General features: G+C 37.8%; 1 protein-coding gene across 3 annotated transcripts in view; it reads left to right on the forward strand.

Annotated features, from left to right (window-relative positions):
• Positions 1-23,552, forward strand: part of arhgef10 (Rho guanine nucleotide exchange factor (GEF) 10) — a 40,748-nt gene that overhangs the window by 14,976 nt on the left and 2,220 nt on the right. For all 3 annotated transcript variants that reach the window (XM_056767943.1, XM_056767944.1, XM_056767945.1), the window contains 15 exons: positions 425-541; positions 1,276-1,368; positions 1,614-1,784; positions 2,211-2,356; positions 2,443-2,636; positions 4,878-4,993; positions 5,098-5,225; positions 6,867-6,967; positions 7,305-7,426; positions 7,515-7,601; positions 8,359-8,570; positions 8,898-9,055; positions 10,683-10,825; positions 11,923-12,097; positions 22,474-22,596. In XM_056767943.1, coding sequence (XP_056623921.1) covers positions 425-541; positions 1,276-1,368; positions 1,614-1,784; positions 2,211-2,356; positions 2,443-2,636; positions 4,878-4,993; positions 5,098-5,225; positions 6,867-6,967; positions 7,305-7,426; positions 7,515-7,601; positions 8,359-8,570; positions 8,898-9,055; positions 10,683-10,825; positions 11,923-12,097; positions 22,474-22,596 — 2,086 coding nt within the window. The remainder of the gene's footprint in view (positions 1-424; positions 542-1,275; positions 1,369-1,613; positions 1,785-2,210; positions 2,357-2,442; positions 2,637-4,877; positions 4,994-5,097; positions 5,226-6,866; positions 6,968-7,304; positions 7,427-7,514; positions 7,602-8,358; positions 8,571-8,897; positions 9,056-10,682; positions 10,826-11,922; positions 12,098-22,473; positions 22,597-23,552) is intronic.

Consider the following 23,552-nt stretch of genomic DNA (forward strand, 5'->3'; position numbering starts at 1 on the left):
AGTGCAAATTACTAAATATATAAAAATTATAATAATCACTTCAACACTCTGTAAAACACTTTTCCTGTTTGATTTCATGGTGACTTTAGATTCGTACATTTGTATCTTTTTCATATTTTTTTGTAATGTTAATTGTACTCCTTGTTTCCTTGATTTAATAAGAGTCTTATCAAGCAAGTCTTGTTTCAAAAGAAATGTCTACGTACTAAATCACACACCACACCCTCCATCTAAGTTTTTACATGCACAAACCTCTCCACCCATAACTATCTGTAAGAGGTGTTTGTTGCAAAAATCCATCTGGAACAGTCCAAACTGTCTGCTCTTGACCCTGAAAAAAATAGTCCCATAATTTCCTCTGTCATTTCATGTCATGTGAATCTCAGGTCATGTCTTTGCTCTCACCTCCGTCTCTTTCTTGCAGTTTTCTAAATCCATGGTGTTAGATGCATACAGTGAATATGTGAATAACTTCAGCCTGGCGATGGGAGTGGTGCGGAAGGCGTGTGCTGCTAAGCCCTGTTTCCTCGACTTCCTCAAGGTGAAACATCCCTCAGAGCCTAGAATATTCCTGTGACACAGTGATTATATGTCAACCTTTTCTGCTCTCTTCTGTTGTGTTACAATATGTGCAAAAACAGTTCAAACTTGATTCGTTTACACATTGACCTAAAGTCAACTTGAAATCACAATTTAATTCCTGGTCTTATAATGCATAAGTTAGGGATAATGTACAGGCAGCCGGTTTTTGTCGCAGAAATGAACCCCGAAGGGGCTATAATGCGATAACAGCCGGCTGCTTGTACATTTTCCCGCTTATTACACAGCTACTCATGAGAAAAAAACAGGACATAAGGTGTGAATTTGGAATATATTATTACCGAATGCAGACCTTCCGCGAGGAAAAGCCGTTTAGTTTCAGTTTTAAAGTAAGAAACGACTTTCAGGAAAATTGGTTTAATCATTTTAATAACATATATGATATTACTTTTACAAAGACATATTCATAATACATTTTTGTGTAATATTAAACCGGCCCTCTCAAAATGATTTGCAGCATCCAAGTAACTGGATGTTTTTAGTTTTGAGCGGTTGTTATTTGAAAATAATAACCCTTGACATGTCGCGACTGCCCAATCAGAATCAAGCATTCAAATGAGCTGTGTAATAATATAAATTAGACATACCATAAAACATACATGTTATTACAAAGAGGAAACATATTTGTTTAGAATCAGAGTCCGTAATGACATGTTGTTTGCATTGGGTCCACAGCAACGTCAGGAGACCAGTAAAGACCGCCTGACCCTTTACGGGCTGATGATGAAACCAATTCAACGATTCCCTCAGTTTATACTGTTGCTGCAGGTGAGCCTTTACTCGTACACAGACACTTTTTTTGCTACAAAACATCCCAGAAGGGGGCACCACTTTCCTTCTGATCCATATCAGAATTTACTTCACATTTCAGTCCCTTTCATGTGGAGTCACTTGTAAGTTTGAAATAGGCAAAAACAAATTCGTAGATGTTTTATTTTATCTATTGTAAGTTCCCAGCGCAGGCTGTGCTAATGATGCCGCCAATGTTTATTCTCTTCTGGGTCTATCTGTAGAATATGTTAAAAAACACACCAGTGGGACATCCAGACCGCCTTCCACTTCAAATGGCCCTCACTGAACTGGAAACGCTTGCTGAGAAACTCAATGAGAGGAAGAGAGAGGCTGACCAGCGCTGTGAGATCAGGCACATTGCTAAGGCTGTGAATGAGCATTACCTCAACAAGGTATCTGACAAATCATGCTTTTCATGAAATCCAATGTATCCAAAGTTTCTATTAAAACTGAAATGAAGCCCTGTTGGACTAATGTTGATTTTTTAACTTCGCTTGTTGTGTAAACAGAAATAGCTGTTAATGGTGCTCCAGTATCTATTTTCTTAACTTGGCACGCTGTTACTGCTTTGTTCGCTTTTGTGGATGTGCAAGTATGCATGCATCCATGTATTATATATTTTTTGAACTGTTTATACTTATCTTAGGTTTTAACTTATTTTTTAACACACACACGTTTCACCACACTCCTGTGTAAGCCCTGTGCCAACTCCAGTGATAGTAATGTTGATGAAGTAGCACTCTTGAATATTTAATCTTTAGCTCAATCGTTTTATTGCTGTTTCTGCTTTCCCCTCCATCCCTCCCTCTCTCTCACAGCTGCTGAGCAGTGGCAGTCGATATCTGATTCGTTCTGATGACATGGTGGAAACCGTTTATAATGATCGCGGGGAGATCATTAAGACTAAGGAACGGCGAGTTTTTCTTCTGAACGACGTGCTTATGTGTGCCACCCCCAACCTGCGGTAAGATGCGTCACATACGTCAGTAAAACAACGCATTATATAATGAGTGTAAGTTAGAAAGTTACTGATCAAACTGCTTTTTACAGATCTTCTCAGGATGGTGGAAGTGTGGGAGCCGGAGGTGAAAGTCTTCCCACAGGACAGAGGTTTCTGCTCAAGTGGAGTGTGCCGTTGAGTCTGGTGGAGGTTGTGGAGTTTGGCTCTGGCGAGGAGATGGGCGACTCTTCCCGGTTTCACCCCTCGCATTCGGGGGAAAAAGTCGTCATCAATGCCAAACCTAGTATGTTTCTTTGTGTTACCTAGACAGTGTCAGTTATTCATACAGGGATAGTTACCCCAAAAATGAAAAGTCTGTCATTATTTACCCCTTTGTCATTTCAAACCTGCATGACTTTCTTTTTTGCACAGCACAAAATAAGATATTTTAAAGAAGTTTGGTAACCAAACAGCGCCTGCACCCATTCACTTCTATTGAATGGACACAAAACCAATGCAAGTGAATGGGTCCCAGTTAACAACATTCTTCAAAATATCTTATTTTGTTTTCTGCACTAAAGAAAGTAATGCAGGTTTGAAATGACAAGACGGTGAGTAAATGATGACAGAATTTTAGTTTTTGGGTGAACTATCTCTTTAAGAATTGGATTGGCCAGTGAACTTTAACAGCACTGACTACCACTTTGTCCTTGGAAAAAGTATCTTCCAAAGGAAATATTCCTGTAGAGAGCGTACTACAAATTATTTTAGATATAAATGCAAGCTAAATGAAAAATAAACAGAAAACCTAAAAATAGCCAAATGGTAGCAAGGGGAGGAAGTGTTTGGAAAAATGTATTATGCACCAGCACCACCCTTAATACAACAATGCACTAATGTTTTTATGAATTTAAAAGAGAAACACAGACATTTAAAACAACCTGTAGATAAAGAAAAAAATATGCGGTCAGATTTCCTTGTGAATTCCAACACGTCGAGACTCCAGATAAAGATGTCATCGATTATTCCATGGAAAAAATGTCTCCAAAGAAACTGGCGTTAGACTTGGTTCACTCTGCTTTCCAATGTCTGTTTTCCAATTGTGACACTTCTGACAGAAACCAATGGAGTCATAAAAGTGAATTCAGACATATCATAGAGAGAGAAATAAAAGGAGGGAAAGAAAATGAGGGTCATATGAGTCAGGCTTTAAAAAGGTCATATTCATAAGGCTGTGGTAATCTTTGAGTAGTTTGGGCACCTCGTAAACTCTGGATTTTGCACTTGAAATCTCTGTTTTAAGCAATCACACTTCTAAATGAAGGCATGTTGCAGTTTGCCATACAGGAAACACGATAAAATGGTGCATAATTGCATTTTGCAATCATCTAGCACTAGGGATGTCTTTTTATGAGGTTGTCTGCCCTGGTTTTTTGTGGTTTGGAGAACACTGGACACACTGACTCCCACAAAAAGGAAATGACTGCTTTTCCTGAATGATTGTGTGTGTGCTTCATTCAGCACAGCTGCAGTGACAGGAGAAGAGACTACAATGGGATTTTAGAGACATACTGTAATGCAAAACCCACACTTTAGACACAATTACCTTCCGGATGCTTGTTTAACCTTTTACAGTGTTAGACACAAGACACAACACACTGGACCCACTGTGCCTGTTTTTCTGTTGTATGATAAAAGTCCCCTCTCAGGTTGAAAAAGACTAATGTTGTCTCTATGGTTACTGAAAACAAGGTTTGTGTGCTCTAGAGCTCTTGCATTCCCAACCTTTCTTCTCTTTTTCTTTTCTCTCTCTCGCTTTAATTTTCCAAATCTAATCAAGCGTGAAGAAGGAAGTTACTGGGAGGGGAGATGATGTCATTATTAGGGGACACTGTTGGAGTGTTACAGAAAAGCTCCTAATATGCGCTTTAGTGTGTTATGAGTTAGTTCAACCAAATATAAAATCGTAGTTTGTGGTTGTGAGAGTCTGTGTCTGGCTCTCCAGACCCCCATGTTTGACATGTTTCTTTTGTGTATCTGTGCAAAAGCAAACTGAATCCTCATGTTGATATACTGCCAGAAACTATTGGATTTAGATGCCCTTTATTTGAAGAACGAAATGTCTAGAGGTCGCACAATATTTGGTTTAAACAGAACTATTTGTGGGAGGGGTCTCATTGACATTTTACATGACATTTTACTTTTAACTTTAGCTTTGTATAGGCTAGGACATTCTTTTCGCTTGCGCTTTCCTCTCTTTCTCACTTCTCAACAGTTTTATCTCTCCACCCCCTACCTCTTTCTTTATTTGCAGTAGTGCAGCACAAAGCAGTCTATTGTGTGAGACTATATCTATGAGTCGCTGAAAAGCCACACATCGCAGTATTCGTATAGCCCATGATAATCTGTGTTTAATGATTCATTTCAGTGTATAGATATCGCACGATGCACACTGTATGGATTCTGTATCAGCTGTAATAGTCAAATATTTTAACTGAACAAAAAACAAGCTTCAGCTTTTAATGTTGATGCATCTCATTTACAGATAAATTGTATATGGGTCCAGGACAGCTGTACCAGGACCTCCAGAACCTGATCCATGATCTTGGTTTGGTGAACCAAATCTCTACCATGATCAGCAGCCTGAAGGGAAATTATCAGGTGAGTTCATCTTCCTGTAACACTGAAACACTTAACAGACTGATATTGAAACCAGATTATGCTCTTCTTACTGCACAAGTCCACTTTACTCTCTCTCAATCCAGAATGTTAATGGGGCAGTAGCTCAGGATTGGGTTTCAGGCCTCCAGCGCCTCATTTTAAAGAAGGAGGAGGAGATTCGGGCTGCTGATCGCTGTAGGATACAACTGCAGTTACCAGGGAAACAAGACAAGTATGACTTCAAAATAACTTATTTAATTGATTTATTTATTAATGATGTGTGCCTTATGTTACAATGTTAAGCTGGTGCATATAAATGAAAGTTAAATATTTTTCTACTTTGTGTTACTTAGGTGACAAACATTAAATGTCTTGAATGATTTGCCTCCGTTTCCTTTTTAGTTAATTACAAAGCAGGCAGAATCATTATCCAGGTTATTTCGGTCCTGCTTCTTGAACTAGAGCCCTTTATTGACATGATCTATGCTCTTATAATATTCTAGGAAAAGTCCCTATTTTAACCTCATAGATTGTTGTGTTGTTATTATCCATTCCTACTGCATCAGAGGGTTTGAAATGTGCAGCTGTCACAAACATACGCACACGGTGATGATTTGCCGGTATTGTGGAAGCATGCTTGGTTGTTAGTGTCCGGATTATAAGAGCATCTTTAGACTACCAGCTGTTTGTGTAATCCCTCTGAGAATATAAATCACACACACACACACACACACACACACTGTAAATGCTAAAAAAGGTTGACGTTTTTGAATAGACATTCCATATCCTGGTTATTTTGAGTCCACTCATTATGTGCCATTACAATTGAAGACCTCTTTTGAAGACTTGTCCCATCAGAACAACAGCAACGGATACAGCCATACCACATCTTTATTTAATCATCATTTCTAGATGTATTGTGGACATTCCAGTGCAGTGTATGTTGAATTTCAACAAAATCAAGCATCAGGAGTGTTATCACATGAAAAAAATTTTTTAGTACATTTCCTAAATACTTATTTCTTTTGAATTGCTTTAATTGATAGTTCACCCAAAAATGAAAATTCTGTCATCATTTACTCGCCCGCTTGTTATTTCAAACCTTTATGACTTTCTTTCTTCCGCAGAACACAAAAGAAGATATTTTGAAGAAAGTTGGTAACCGAATAGCACCGGACCCCATTCACTTCTATGGTATGGACACAAAACCAAGTGAATGGGATCCAGTTAACAGCGTTTTTCAAAATATCTTCTTTTGTGTTCTGCATAAGAAAGTCAAACAGGTTTGAAATGACAAAAGGGTGAGTAAATTATGACAGTATTTTTCTTTTTGGGTGAACTCACTCTTTAAAGTAAATATGAACTGGTTTTTACTTTGCAGTAGTTGAGGTCTGACGAATTACAGAGCACCTTTTCTGTTATTTTAACGTGTTTCTCCAGTTCTCATTGTCTGTAAATGAATGCAAATAGAAACCAATTACTTGAAATTTAGGAGAAGTACTGTTTGTAGTTCACAGAATGAAGCAAAAATGATATATTTGCTCAATTTACCTTAACACATAGCTATAAATAGTTACTTTTAAAATCAGAAAAACTGATTTGGAAATGATCTCTCAATTTTTTCTTCCTTACCCATTCAAAATGTTTGAAAGTGTTATATGGTCTGAACTCTATTGATAGCATTAGCTTTGGCCAAGTAATACATCGTATCCTGTGATGTGTGACTGATAAACAGGACGAGACACTGGGTGTTTTTCCAGCTGTCTTGAGAAGGCCCAGCTCAGATGCCGTGCTGAGATATTTAGGCTAGTTGAGAGATTTGTATGCTCTATTTTCAATAAAATGTGTTTTTTGTTTGGATTTACTTTTTTAGGTATGGAAGACCCACATTCTTTACTGCAGTCTTCAACACTTTCTGTCCATCTATAAAGCAAGCCTGGATCAGTAACTTTCAAATGGCCAAATTGGCGCTACGTACGTATCATATTCTGGTCTACATATCTCCACATGTCCATATCCTGTATTTCCTTATTAAATCAGAAGTTGGGTTTGAAATCAAAAGAGCTGCATGAAAATATACCTTGACATAGTTTTCTCAACCTGTTTTATTTTGTGCAAGTTTGTGATCAGGTTTGGCAATAAACGTAGCTTTTTATGCCTGAGGGAATCAAATTGCTCAGAGCTTGAATCATTGTTGAACCAAGACAGAATTTAAGCTTCTGTGCCTAGAAAAGGATTAATGTACTGGCAACAGGACACGTTTGGAATTGTCGTTGAGTTATTGAATTTGAGGAATGCTTTGCTGTTCCAGAGGAGGACAATATTCAGGGCTGGTTTTGTGCTGAAGATGACGGTAATCAGAGGAGGAAGCAGAATCATCCTCTTTTACTCATGCAGATGGCTGTGGTCATGTCCAAACTGCAGGAGTTCAAGGTGAAGCCACGTTCATTATTAAATTGTATTACAATTTCAAAAAGCGTTCTGAGAAAAGTGTTAGTGTATGTGTGCTTGTGTGTGTTAGGTGGAATGTGCTGTTCACAACCCTGAGCCATATGTGAACAATGACAGCACTGCAGATCTGCCTGTTATGGGTCACGGCTGTGTATGGGTGAGTGTCACAAACATTTAATAATCTGAACTTAAAATACTTAAAATTTCCCTAAATATTAAAGGGACGGGCCACCTAAAATTAAAACTCATTGTGTTTCAAAGGAATATGAAGATCACCCCCAAAAAAACAATCTGTCATCATTTACTCACCCATTTGTCATTTCAAACCTTAAGGACTTCCGCAGAACACAAAAGAAGATATTTTGAAGAATGTTTTTAACTGGCACCCATTCTGCAATTGTTTTGTGTCCATACAATAGAAGTGAATGGGGGCCAGTACTGTTCGGGTCCCAACTTTCTTCAGAATATCTTCTGCGCGAGGAAGAAAGTCATAAAGGTTTGAAATGACAAGACGGGCATACAAATGATGACAGAATTTTCATTTTTGGGTGAACTGTCACTTTAAATGGCCTTTGAAACCTGAAAGCACCGTTTTACACTCAAGCTTTTTTTCTGTGTGGGCAGTGTTTCACTGTGAGCGTGTGGTTGCATTAAAAGCTTTTATGCTGTATTTACTGAAGAGAACGTCATAAAACACTAGCCTCTCTGAGACATGTAAGAGCCTGCCGTGATAAGCTGCACCCCTTTAAGAGCACTCGGTGTGTTCCATCAATCTGAGACATGTACATTTCCTCCCAAGACAACCTCACGTTTCAGAATTAACCATTTAAGCTTTGTTTAGCAGTAAGTTTGTGGTTTTATCAATAGGACTTCGAGGATAGGATTCTGAAATGATTATCTCCTCTTTTTATCAGGTGGCCAGCTGCACCAATCACATGGGCCAGGTGTCTGTTGTGGCTTTGCAGAACTCGAATCCCAAAGTGACGGAGTGTTTCAACGTCGAGTCGCGTATTCTCTGCATGACGTATGTGCCTCTAGATGAGACTTTGGAAAGCGGGGAGGAAAACTCAGAAGAGCGGAAAGCCAATGACACGCCGACTGTGTGTTTGGGAATGGAGGAAGGCAGGTGTGTACATCCCCTTAGTTGACATCCAGCATCACTTATACAAAAAAAAAACAGTTGTCTAACCTCTTTGTTAACCCGTTTTGTTTGATGACTGTGTGATTTTTTTTTTTTACTGCCTTGAAATGCTTCATTTACTGTATAAATCGTCACTGTTGTACATAAAGGTGCAGTAGGTACATACCGCTACCGTAATAACTCAAAACAATAGACATCTAGCAAATATGACAAAACTGTTTGCTTTATTGTTGTTTCAGCAGTGTTTCTCAGAAATCACTTTTAAATAATCTGTACTCTATTAAAGTTAATCCATCACGTTGTCTCCTTCAGTATATCTGTATATAAGAGCAGCCAGCGCTCGAAGAAGGTCCGACTGCAGCATTTCTTCTCACCTGATAAGTCCTGCGTCACATGTCTGGTGTACAGGAGCGGCTGTCTGTATGCAGGACTGGTCAGCGGTTCACTAGTCGTCTACTCCAGATCTAATGGTGAGATGTTTCTTTCAGTACTGATGTGATTCAGTTGTCTATTGTTATTGTTATTCTATGCTTATTCACTTTTGATTTAATGAGTGGGATTTTTGTTCGGAACGAAATGAAGGAATTGTTTTGCATGATAAGAAATTGTGTTCAATTGATGAAGATCAATGCATGGGGAAATCACAGGTTGCTGGAGCCAATATTGTCACACCAGAGATGTCGATTTGTCTGTTTTAGTCTCCAGATCCACCAAGGCGCTTTTACGTGGCTGAAAACGCCTGGGGCTGGCTGAAAACAGATATTGTGGACGCTTGAACAGCGTTTTTTTCCAGCGGAGGTGCATTGGTTACTATGTTACGTTGACTGTGAAAAAAACGGCGTTGAGCCTGCGGAAAAGAATGCCAGCTTCTGTTTTTTAAAAACGCGGTGTTTCTGTTAAAAACAATTGAAAAAAACATGTCAAGCGCCGGCAGAAACACCCTGGTGGACACTGCCCCTTATTCTGTTTTTTCCTATATTTCTTTACATTTTCTGAAAACTGAGGAAGTGAAGCAGAATGCACTGAGCTCTTTGGTACTATTTTCTATCTCATACTCCTCCTCAAACTCCTACTTTCCTTTTTCTCACACTCCTCATCTTCCTCCATTCACCTCCTCCTTCACATTGTGAACTGGGTCATATGCACAAAATTGATTGTGAATAATGGTGGATTTACATCATTCTTACATTTTATCGACATCATGTTGCTTGAATCTGAGAACTGGGTCTAAAATTCTGTGGAAATTTACCTGATCCGCAGGTCAAGTTGATTTTCTCAGTATTTAAAAACTTTTCATCCAGTTCTCTGGAAGGAAAGTGAGACATTAGAAATATTTTTCCTCTGCCCTCAATAATTCTTTCCACAGCTGTTTTTCTCTCTGGAATACTCATGTTCCATTTCACCCTTTCTTCAGTTTTCTGCTGCATTTGGGTCTGATATTTAATAAATATTTTTGCTTTAGTTTAGCACCCTGATCGATGAAACCGGTTGTTCTTGAGCAGCTTGATAGGAAGCGACATTACTTTGAGAGATGCTCAACAATAGCATGCGTTTATGACAGGAATATCTGGAAGATGGGAGGAGTGTTTGGGAGGAATGTGTTAATATAACAAAACGAGAGGGTTGCATTATCAGATTGTTGGGCTTTTGTTCCAGTATCAGAAGGAACTCCACCATTTGATGTCATTCTGTGTTGGGTTGAATGAGTAATGTTGAAACAAAGGTATTGAAAGAATTTATTTTTAGTCTGTAATATTTGTGTCCTCATTAAAACAGTGCTTTTCCCCTTTCAAACATACTCATCACAAACCGTTCTGAATCCGAGAGAGACAAACAAAGAGAGAGAGAAAGAGACAGAGACCGAGGGAGTTTGGGAATACTGTGTAGGCGCCGGTGTTACGTAATCAGAACCTCTGAAGGGAACCGACCTCTGAATAAAGACCATTTCATTAATGTCTCAGAATAGTATTGGCAGAAACAGACGCAGAGAATCAGCTTGTGAAAATCACCACGTGTCCATTCATCACACGTTATTAAAAATAACTTTTTAAAGTGCATGCTAACAGATTGTCCTCATGCCTCTTCTTTTGCTCATAGACGGCTCCTGGGTCGAGTCAGCGACTCATGTGCTGAAGCTCGGAGTATTACCGGTGAAAGCTGTGCTGGTGGTGGGTGAACATGTGTGGGCTTCATCAGGCGGGCAGATCTTCATCATCAACACACAGACACACACTGTTGAGGTAAAACAGCACTTTCTACCTCCTCACACTCATTTCTGCATTAACAACAATGTTGGTCACATTGTTGGTTACATTATTGACTTCGAACAATGTACAATTTGTACAATTGTACAATAACAATGTGTTTTTGGATCTGTCTATAACGGCCCCCTAACCGGTTGTGTAAGGCAGAGGGCTTTTGGTTGGTTTCGCTTATTTTACGATATGTGTGACACTATATCATTATGATCTAATGTTGTGATGTCACGTACTCTTATGAAAGAGTCTCTCTCTTAACACAGGGATAGAAACACCTGCTGTGATCTCAGAATATTAAAGCCTTGTGCCACCTCCACTAAACGCACACGGTCACGCATGAGCACACACAGGCCTGTTATTTAGACAACATCATTACGCTTTTAACTCTGTGAAATCTCTCCTAATGTTCACTGCAATAGAAGAGAGTGAAGCGTGTTTTATCACAGGACATAGAAACTCAATCTTTAAATTCCTAGGCCAGATTTTAAATTACCTTATTTATAGTTCTGTGTGTTACACTGGCAGAGTTCATGTTTTGCAAAATTCATCAACTTAATTCTGTAAGCGGGTCTGTTTACTGCATTCACTTTGAATCTCCTTGTTTCTTAGATGTCTTGTGACAAAACACACATTATCAATGCTGGACATGAGACATGTGAGAACCAATTAGATTACAACTTAATCTAATTGTTAATCAAAAAGTTAATCTAAACGCTTCCCTGTTGCTCAGTGGTGCTAGCAACACCAAGGTCATGGGTTTGATCCCAGGGGATTGCACATAGTCCATGTATAGTACAATGCAATGTAAGTCACTTTGGATGAAAGCGTCTGCCAAATGCATAAATATAAATGTAAAGTTATTATATACATCTTGAATGTCATAAAGGGACTTAAATATGAGATTTTTTATATATGGGTGAATTAATAGAATACCAACAGTCCTATACCAGTAAATGCAGTGCTGAGATAAACTGGATTGAGTGATGTTATCAAATAAGACGAAATGCTTGAACAGAAGTACAACATGCTTAGGTATCACAACCTATTGCTGAGTATGTGCGTTTGGGTTCCATTGACAGCGTCAGTTCGAGGCCCATCAAGAGGAGGGAATGATCGTGTCACACATGGTGGTAGCTGGTGTAGGGATTTGGATATCATTCAGCACGGGCTCCACCTTACGACTCTTCCATACAGAGACTCTTGACCACCTGCAAGATATCAACATCGCCACAGCAGTCAATAACATACTACCAGGTACCTACAGTAGTCACATCAAAATATCACGCCTAACATCAGAGATTTTCCTGTCCTTTCTCCAGTATCACAGAAGCCAGCAGTAATTCATAGAAAACTTTTTATTTGCAGTCAAAAGTGTTCAGTTTTGGACTTTGTGCAGGCCAGTCAAGTTCTTTCACACTAGCCTCAATAAAACATTTCTTTATGAACCTTGCTTTGTACACATGAGCATTGTGCGCACATGGGCTGTGGTATGCAGTAATGGGTGTAGCTACTTGTTTATTAGAAGGGGGTGTCTGCATACCTTTGACCAAGAAATCTATTCTCCCTTTTTCTAGTTTAATAACAAAACAAGAAATATTACAAAATATATTATTAGCATAACTGTTTAAGTGAAAATCATAATTGAAACGTGTACATTTCTGTACATTGCATATTTTTTACAGAATTTTTATAGAGGGCATTCAAGCTGGGATAAAGTCAAGGTGGTGCCAAAACCTGATGATTGGTGCCAAAATCTGATGATTCATGTCATCCTTCATGATTTGAGAATGTTCCAACAGCAACGTGTGCTTCAGTGGAAATTTTTTAAGGCCCCAGTTTTCTTTCCTTAAGAATTTCATTCTTAAAGCAATACTCATAATGTTTATGCTTTTTAACATTCTTGAAATCCTAAAACTTTATTTTCATTTAAGACTTCTCTTCGATGCAAACTTAAAATCAGGAAAAGCTTATGGTGAAGGTTTTCTATCATCTATAGGCATCAGCAGAGACACCTGTAATCTGCCTGTGACTGCTCTGTGTTTAAACATGACATCATAAGTGGGCGTGTCACTTATTCACGTCTCGTAATTTTCCATTCCTGTGGGGAAACAGAATTACAGCATTGACTTTAGAATCCTATCGCTAGGAAACCATAAAAGCCTTTTTTCTAAACACACTTTGAGTGTTTTGGTGATACTAAATGCATGCAGATTTTAAACTTTGTGCACTTCTTTGAGGGGAATTTCTATTCTTATTTCTAACCGTTGTTGTGTTTGGATCAAATCCAGCATTTGGTTGTGTTAAGGACATTTGAATGGGCTGCTTGTGTAGCTTAACACAAGCTGGTGTGTTCAGGAAACCATTCAGAGATGGGTAGACTAGGAATAACCTCAGTACTGATTCACTGCTGTTGACTACTTGTTTTTTCTCCAATTATGTCCAATTGATGATAGATTGTTCTGATCTCAGTAGATCAAGTCAAGTTGGAACATCATAACCAAGACCAGCTGACCGCCCCTTTGTTTGGTAACATGCAGTCTAATACGACTGAACACATTTAATGCATTCTGAAAGAGCCTCATTGATCTTACAATAGGTTGTTTCTTTTAAACTCACGTGTGCACTGTGCAATACATTTTGATTTGCACTTTAATGTTGCAGAGAATGTGCATTGCTTGTTTGATGAATTGAAAGCCGGAAATGTATGTATTCAGTATTTAAATAGGATTTGAGGCGATGGACATCGCTCTTAATGCCTGCTGTGTGTGCGCTCTGTTATGAGTGGGTTGTTTTAAAAAAAGAGTCATTTCTGAAGGGCTGAATGAAGACGCTTTATTTGAATCTCCATAGTGACAGGACGGTTCAAGCGCTCTGAATGCATGTCGGAGGTTCCTCGTCGAGTTAGTGCCGTTGTTTTCTTTCTGTTTTCGCATTTCTTGTTAGATCTAAATTGTGCCGCTTGGCATAATCTTTCTGTGCCAAAGCTCATTTATGTGTGTTATGCTAGTTCAGGAAATAGAAAGGAAGAATCATTCTCAATTGCATTACATTGGAATCATGCACAGTCATGTCTTTTTACTCCAGCTACTCGGAACAAAGTTTCTTTGTTCATGCAGGGCTTAAAAATGAGTCTATTTGCATTTCCATTCGCAAATTGCTATTAAAAGATTATTCGATTTTTAAAACACACCTGAATGCAGAACACATCAATATTTTCTTGATCCAAACAGAAGAAAATAAAGAAAGTATAAATTCTGTTCTTTAGCTAGGAGCATTACCCTGTTCCTGTACAGCTAGAAAACCAGGATTTTCCCATGAGCTCATCCTTGGTGTAGCAAAGTGAATAACATCTATATATATCAACATTTACGCTGACCTTCATTAGAAGTGGAAAATGCTCAGTCAGCTCTATTGCGGTTTTGTGTGGAAGGGGAGTTTCATTCTCCAAGATAAAATGTTTGAACGGAAATGTGTCAAAAAAAAGTTGAGAACTCCCTTTTCATGAACTAATGTAGTAGTTTGCCACACAGGAAACTGCCTGCATGGAGACACCAATACTTCATATGTGACTGTATCAGTGTGTGTCTCTGACTACAGATTTACTTCCTTAAATACTGATACTTACAACATTCTGCTATTCACAATTAGGTGCAAAGTTTTACATGTAAATTGGGTTAAATGTTAAAGGGACAGTTAACTCAAAAATAAAAAATCTGTTTTTAGTTAGTTACTACTAATCTTTATACATTTATTTTGTTCTGATGAACACAGAGAAAGATATTTGGAAGAATTCTTGTAACCGAACCATTCTTCGCCCCCATTTACTACCATAGTAAGATAAAATACAATAATAGTAAGTGGCGGCAAAGAACTGTTCTTCCAAATATTTTTTTCTGTGTTCATCAGTACAAAAAATATATACAGATTTGAACAACTTTTTTTTTTGGTGAACTGTTCCTTTAAACATTGGATTATGCTGCAATTGATGTGGAAACAATAAATGTTTGACACATTTTGAGCTGTTGTCAGCCTTAATGTTGACATCTGTTTCCTGAATCTATGTGTAACGGAACGGGACAAGATGTGTCCTGCTGAAATTTCTCTCAGTCTGGTCGGTTCTCAGAAGAAATCTCATGGCATATCTCCTTACCTGGTATTGTTAGAGAAACTTCCTTTTTTTTTTTATAACAACAAATGAAGGCTGTATATGGGTTTTGAAAAGCAGGTCCATTGAAGAGAAGGGACTTTTCTGAATCGTGCTGGTTGAGTATCTAAAGTACACGGCATTGTCTTTCATTTCCAGCACTATTTTGCTGCAGGCTCACAGAATCCTTAAACTTCAATCTGCTGAGTGTCGGATCATGCCCTGGTGTTTCTTAAACTGTGTGGCTTATTTGTCAGGGCAGGTCGGATTTTGTTCATCAAAGGCACTCCCAGTCAACCTCCTGTGCTGTCTTTGCATGTCTCTGATGAAGTGTTCAGGTTTTCATTTACTAATGGAATGTTTTAGCTAAAGGTAATGTGCAGCTTTATTGAGCTGGAAGAAAAGTCAGCTGCTGAATGATTGAAAATGAGAAGCGTTCAACATGGTGAACAAACTGCTGCTTCTTTCTCAATCATCCGACTGTAAAAATCCTTCTGATTCATTCAAGGTGTGTGTGAAGTCTTAACAACATAGTTCAAAAAGCATTTTGTTCATCCCAACAAACAATTTCTGACACTTCAACCATTTCTGAACAAGTCCTGTTTAAAGAGTTTCGGAGGGAGATGGAATCTCTCATATTTCTGTAGTTGTTGAGTTACGCTGTAGTGCTAAATACAATAGGTTTGCAAGGTTGGCAGTTACTTCAAAGAGAGAATCTGAAACCGTTTTAAGTTCAGTGGCACTTGAGTATGCAGATTTTAGGATGAGGGTGACGTTGCATAAGGCCTCGCAAGGTGAGTCTGGGACATCACAAGTTCATGGCACTGAAATACAGACAACAGTCCCACATCACTTTAGTTAATGTGGGGTATCGTGTGTAACGGTTGACAAAATGATTGGCAGAATTTATGATCTCCCTTTCCAGTAATGGTTATAACAGCTTGTGAAAGATTAGTTGAGCAGATATTTTATTAGTTTGTGTACAATGTGCTGTTGTTTATCTGTTACTTATGTACTAAAGCGCTTTAATCAATTTATTGTTGTGATACAATCAGCATCTTTTATCAGAGATACAGGAGTCATCCTCTTTGGGACATGGAAAGAGAGGGACTTTAAAAGCACCTGTTGTGTGTGTGTGTACAGTCAATGGCTTTTGTCTGTGATGTCTTTGTCTTCTGTGACCTAAATACTCACTCATGTGTGCAGTAATGTCACAAACATACACCCCACAAACCGCAGTATTGACACGTGCTCATTATACATCAATTATTATATTATTGGATAGAGAGCATGCTGAATTTTTCAAATCAAATTGTCATTTGTTGGCTCATAGCTGATTAAACTCGGGAATGTTTTTACTGGTTATGATTTGGTTTATTATGAGATTACAGGAAGTCATTTTTAAATCAATCATAAAACCGAATCCCCCCTACACATGTTGTTCTCATTAGGTTATTGTCAAATCAGTTTTATTGTTCTCGACGTGTCTTTTCTTCTGTGATGATGCAGACATCAGCTGACAGTATTATTCATCCAGTAGTGGATTAACTGACCACATAACTGAGCCTGGGTCAAAGCACTACATATGGCATTAAAATTCAAACACATGTTCATTATTAATATTATTACAGGAATTGAAGGCTTGCACAGAGGATTAGTTAAATTCTGTAAGTACACACATGCGTCTCTTCAGAAGGTCAGGCTAAAGACACACAGCCCACAGCTAAATCTATTCCTGGATGTTAGAGATGTTCAGCTAAACCACAGCAGCCGACAGTAGAACATAAAAATAAACTCATAAACAAGTTTGCAGCATTCAGGTTTGCAGTCAGTATTCAATTTGATTTGTGTGTTTCTTACACAGTGACAGTGAATTTAACTATAAAAATAAACCATCAAATGATGTTATAAGATGAAGTTAACAGTTTGTATGTTTAAATAGGAGTGCTTGAAAATCTAATTCTTTGCTAACCGATTTTCCCTGAGTTACAGATTGCTTATCATTTTATCACTTTAAATAAATAGTCCCTTTGTTGTGACTGTAACTGTGCAAAGTTAAGCCAAACACAACCCTCATTTGTTTAGTTATGGCCGGTTACAGCAGTGTCCATGACTAATTTAATGATCTGTGATGCTCAGAAACACAAGCCAGCCCTTTTCTAATGAGTCAGTGAGCAGTAAAGAGCAGCTGAATAGAACCCGCAGTTCGATTCTGACCAATCGGGTGCTCAGAGGACGTTAACTCACAGACGTCCTGATTTTCAGTCTGGGTCAAGTTATGTCAGCGCTTTTCCAATGCAATTCTGTTTGCTTATGTTAACATCATCAAAAGACTGACAAAATTCTTTCTTAGTCACATCACTAAATATTAAAACCATCTTACTTTTGAGTTTGTGATTTATGGGATTAAAGTGTGTAGTGAATAAAAGCTCCAAGGTGGTATTTTTGTTTTCATTTGTTTATCGGTTGCCAACCACAAAGCCGTTGAAAAACAGAGTTGCGACACATTTTGATCTCGTCCCACGTGGTCACGTGGGTCATGAAGCTCTCAATAGTTCCAAACTGTCAGTCTGTTTGAATGGATTTAAGCAAGAGAGAAAGTGGAAGACAGCTGTTTTGTATGAGGGGCCGTTTAGGCCATAATTATTGAAATGACTCTTACAAACACTAGTGAAATAAAAACATCGATCGAACTTAGTGAAATTCATTCACACGTATTACTGAAATGACTCTTACAAACACTAGTGAAATAAAAACATCGATCGAACTTAGTGAAATTCATTCACACGTATTACTGAAATACCTCTTACAAACACTAGTGAAATAAAAACATCGATCAAACTTAGTGAAATTCATTCACACGTATTACTGAAATACCTCTTACAAACACTAGTGAAATAAAAACATCGATCAAACTTAGTGAAATTCATTCACACGTATTACTGAAATGACTCTTACAAACACTAGTGAAATAAAAACATCGATCGAACTTAGTGAAATTCATTCACACGTATTACTGAAATACCTCTTACAAACACTAGTGAAATAAAAACATCGATCAAACTTAGTGAAATTCATTCACACGTATTACTGAAATACCTCTTACAAACACTAGTGAAATAAAAACATCGATCGAACTTAGTGAAATTCATTCACACGTATTACTGAAATACCTCTTACAAACACTAGTGAAAACATACATACGTATTACTGTAATCTTTTACAAACACTAGTGAAATGTATGTATATGCATGCTAAAAAGCCTCTTATAAACAATGGTGCACTAATGAGGCAACATATTTCAGGTATAGTTGATGAAAGATTTCAGTGTAGTTGATGAAAGATTTCAGTGTAGTTGATGAGAGCATATTTCACTGGAAAAGGAAGCTGCATCCGCACTTCCGTTTAGTTTGGCGCACGTTGATGAGGTGCAGATACGCAGCGAACAGGAACCTGTCAGATGCAATTAATTTACGGAGTAATATTTTACATCGCCCCCCACGCTACCTTCGGTTTTTCCTTATACAGTTCCGTTGTCAATGCAATTTTTTTCTTTGTCTAAAAATATATTTTGGATGGCATGGTATGCTTTGAAACAAAAAGTCCCAAAAAGCTGAAGAGTGCGGTTCCGTAATTTTTGGCTTCTGCAATTACAATAGAAATATCACACGCGAAGGAAGACTTACTCCCACTTACCAGGGGTTTAAGAGTGTGTCGAGGAAATAAAAGTTTGTTTAAAGATTTCAAAATGACGCCACAGCGATGTTTTTTGGTTTTGCAAGTGTCTGCGTTATTTTCATTCACGAGTAACAATGACGATGATATTACAGCTTTTCTAAGAAGTGCACTTCAGTGTTTAAGCATATAGCGTCCCACTTCTATATTCTCCATTCCATGGTCGCAACGTACTCTAGATGGTAATCCAAAATGTTGCACGCCAGCACGAAACAAAGACAGAACACTGGTAGCTCTGTTGTTGTCAAGGCAGTCAAGATAGATTATTGTTCGACTGTAGCCATCAACACAGCCATGGAACACCATTCTCCACCTCACAAGCTTATGGTTTCCATCAATATGCCTGTTGACAGTACATAAACACAACGTTGGTGGTTCATAATGTCATATCAGGTTTTTTTAGTTCATAATATTATTAAAAAACACATTTGTAGGTCTAAACTTATTGGGTAGTCATCAATATATATTTTGATATAAATTAAAAACCTCTTATTTTCCATTCAAAAAGATGACAGTGACTCCAAATCACCCAAATGTGCAAAATTATTAATAATTTCTTGCAACAAGTTAAAACCCAGATAGCTTAAAATTTACTGTAACACTTAAAGTTCTTCATACTTTACATAGTGGTGATAGTTCAAGGGCACTGATCACCCCTCAGGTGCATAAAATATAAATACAACAGCGCCTTTAATTGGTAATAGAATTTGTCTGATTCGTTTTTGATGTACATAATGAATTTAAACAGCTAGTACGTTACATAATACAATTTAACAACCAACCATGTTTTGTCTAGAGTAATTACACTACAATTACATGAATTATTAAATACATTAATTGTATGCCACGGTAAAACTTACTGTAAAAAACCTTAATAATATTTGGTTACCATTTTTTGTTCGTTTTATTTGTAGTAAAACCATGCTTAATTCTTGTAGAGTTACGACGGTGTCCCGAGATCTTTATTGTATGGGCTATGAAGAATAAAGTAACTGGATTCAAACTTGTATTTAAACAAGCCACTGCATTTTGCTAACATGTCATGGTTAATACTTAATGTCTGACTTACAAAAAAACAAGTTATGCAATGTGCGATTTTTCAGTATAAGTATATGAGTAAACGAAACCATATATTCGTACCACCATTCGCCGTTTGTATGTCCTCTAAACACTGAAGTGCACTTCTTAGAAAAGCTGTAATATCATCGTCATTGTTACTCGTGAATGAAAATAACGCAGACACTTGCAAAACCAAAAAACATCGCTGTGGCGTCATTTTGAAATCTTTAAACAAACTTTTATTTCCTCGACACACTCTTAAACCCCTGGTAAGTGGGAGTAATGCTTCCTTCGCATGTGTAATTTCTATTGTAATTGCAGAAGCCAAAAATTACGGAACCGCACTCTTCAGCTTTTTGGGACTTTTTGTTTCAAAGCATACCATGCCATCCAAAATATATTTTTAGACAAAGAAAAAAATTGCATTGACAACGGAACTGTATAAGGAAAAACCGAAGGTAGCGTGGGGGGCGATGTAAAATATTACTCCGTAAATTAATTGCATCTGACAGGTTCCTGTTCGCTGCGTATCTGCACGTCATCAACGTGCGCCAAACTAAACGGAAGTGCGGATGCAGCTTCCTTTTCCAGTGAAATATGCTCTCATCAACGTCACTGAAATCTTTCATCAACTACACTGAAATCTTTCATCAACTATACCTGAAATATGTTGCCTCATTAGTGCACCATTGTTTATAAGAGGCTTTTTAGCATGCATATACATACATTTCACTAGTGTTTGTAAAAGATTACAGTAATACGTATGTATGTTTTCACTAGTGTTTGTAAGAGGTATTTCAGTAATACGTGTGAATGAATTTCACTAAGTTCGATCGATGTTTTTATTTCACTAGTGTTTGTAAGAGTCATTTCAATAATTATGGCCTAAACGGCCCCTCATAGTTTTGGCTGGTTCGATCAAAGGGGATTGCAATGTATAGTACAATGCAATGTAAGTCGCTTTGGATAAAAGGGTCTGCAAAATGCATAAATGTTAATTGATTCAATTTATAATCCAAAAAATTCTGATGCGTGTTAGAGACAGTTTTAAACCGTTTCGTGTATTTAATTTTACCAAGAAAGATGCGTAATGTGCGATACATTAACAGTATGCATGGATTCATCTGTTTCTTATGCTTCTATTATCATCAGTACCCACTAGTGATGAGGGGATTGTGGTTATATCCACGACACTGCGGATAATCCGCAGGTCGAGTGTGTAAGGTTATAAAAAAGTACATTCTGATTTATTGCGTGTGGGTCATGGGTGGATAAGATAAGTCATTAATTATGCAAATATTCATTGCATTCTCTAAAATATTAATGTGTTTTAACTGCCTTTTCACCAGACAGACAGACACTAATTTAAAGACTCTCAGTTAAAAAAAAGGGTGCGTCGTGAGGATGGGACGGCCCGGGGGCGAACAAAACCGAGAGAAAATTAAAAAAGGAGAATTAAATAAAGTCAGCGTCAACTGCACCGTACTTGGCTCCGATGTTCATTAATTTATTAAGTCAAAGATTGGGCTGTTTATGTGTTTGTGTTGCAATGACAGAAACAGCGATATTCACATTAGAGTCAGAAGGGAGAAGCCTAATAAAACCTGAGTTTATTTTATTAATAAATGGAGGCAAATCTGGGCAAAGCCAAACTTTTGTTTAATAAGTAAAAGTGTATTATTTATCAATATGCGCAAATTAGCTCTAACATCACGCAAGCTGCTGTTAAAAAACGAATGATCCACTGACATCACGCTTAAAGATTTACAAAAGAATTCAATTTTAATGAATAATGTGATGATCGGGTGCAGGACAGATGCGGATATCTAGATTATAGAAAATTAGAGGTGTGGCTGGGTGGCAGGTGGATGATTTGTTTGAACCACCGGATTCGGGTGACATTTGAGCTGATCCACGCATCTCTAGTACATACCAATATTAAATTATGTTAAGACATTTACATAAAAATGCACAGGTAATTTATCAATAAGTAATCAATGATTGCAAGTAAATGCACCACAAAGAACACTGAAAAATTAACAAGACAACCAATTTCAGTCAGTAAGAGAAAATCTCTTTAGTCTTTATACAAAATCATTCAGCCACACATACACAATTTTTACTTAGGAAAACAAGTTTAAAAATTTTATAATAAAACACCAGTTTAACAGAGATGTTTTTTATCAACTCACATGCAAATGTGTTTTGAAAACAGTGAAATGAATGGGCTTCAAATGTTTTTAACTATAGAGCCCTCCATTTTAACCATTTTAAAGTATGAAGTTAATTTTTCCTGTTCATTCACATGATTCTGGTACCTGGCAGATTTAAAGTTAGCTAATGGCAAAGAGCTGAACATTTGGCTTGCTATTGTTTCTAAACAGTCCTCTCTCCCATTTCTAAGAGTGTCACGTTTCCTCAGAAACCAACTGCTGTTAAGCATCATCCCCATAGTAACGTACCCACACATGCAGTCGAGCATCTTCCCACACAGCCTAGCATGTGTGGATGTTATTATTCCACTGGGTGAATGTTTCAATAAGTACCTCTGGTCATAACCGTTCACCACAAGCGTTTTATAGAATGTATTTTCCTATGGTGAATGTATCGTTTTAGTTTGCACCTCAAGTAATTTAATAAACCAGTAATGCTGTAAACATAACTCATCACACATTTGTGTTTTTACCTTCAGGACAGCAGAGAGTTTCTGTGAGCAGTCTCTTAGTGTGTCATGGTCTACTGTTGGTGGGAACTAATCTGGGGGTTACGGTGGCCCTGTCTGTGCCCCGACTGCAGGGCATCCCCAAGGTCACAGGTGGGTGTAAGGCATGTCTATAAAAGTTACTTAAATGCCCTCATTTTAATACCTAGTCCCGTCTTAATCTTAGCCCTGTAAAACCGCCCCTTTATGTGATGGTTTTCCATCTTGAGGATGTTGTTTTTCTACACATGGTGAACAGTTTTAGGTAACGGTTAACAAAAAAATGGTTAACAGAACAGTTTCTGTAAAAGGGCCTGTCTCCTCATACACACTTAAACTGTATCTTATTAGTTTAAATGGCTGAGGGGTTACGATTGGTGCCCAGTACCTTGTGGGTAATTTTAAAGGTCCCATTCCACGCGATCACATTTTTCAACCTTTAGTTAGTGTGTAATCTTGCTGTTAGAGCATAAACAATAGCAAATGTGCCAAAAAAGGGCTAAGGCCTTCCTAAAAGAAGAGGCAGAGCCAGTGAGTAGTGTTTGGTTATCAGAGATTGTAAACATTTGACTGAGCTGCGCGCTTAACTACTACAATTTTCTTCACAGTCCTACAGCTGGTAATAAGAATTCAGCTACAAACATTCTATGACAACCAACAGTCAAACAACAGCTTGATTTTGACTTTAACATTGGCTGTGAAAGCTGTTCTGTGTAATACACGGGTATTGTGTCTGTGTGTGCATACCTCCTAAACACTTCTAAGAAACGTCCTTTGAAGTCCTGCTTGCAAATGTCTCCTTATCAATCTGCTTGTTTTATTATCCAACTCTGGTCCAATATATAAAGGCAAATCTAGTGTTCTGTTATTAGTGTTAATTAATATAACCTGTCTGACGCCGTTCGATCCGGTGTAATTTCCCTCGCCATAGTAGGAAAACAATCTCTAAAAAAGATTTACGTTTTACGTGCACTATTAGACCTCTGTCACACTTCAATCGACCCGCATGTTTTTAACTGATAAAGTGAAGTTGATGCCATCGTCACTGTTTATTGCTAAGAGCCAACGTT

Source organism: Triplophysa dalaica, chromosome 15 (assembly GCF_015846415.1).
Source record: "Triplophysa dalaica isolate WHDGS20190420 chromosome 15, ASM1584641v1, whole genome shotgun sequence".
NCBI lineage: Eukaryota > Metazoa > Chordata > Actinopteri > Cypriniformes > Nemacheilidae > Triplophysa > Triplophysa dalaica.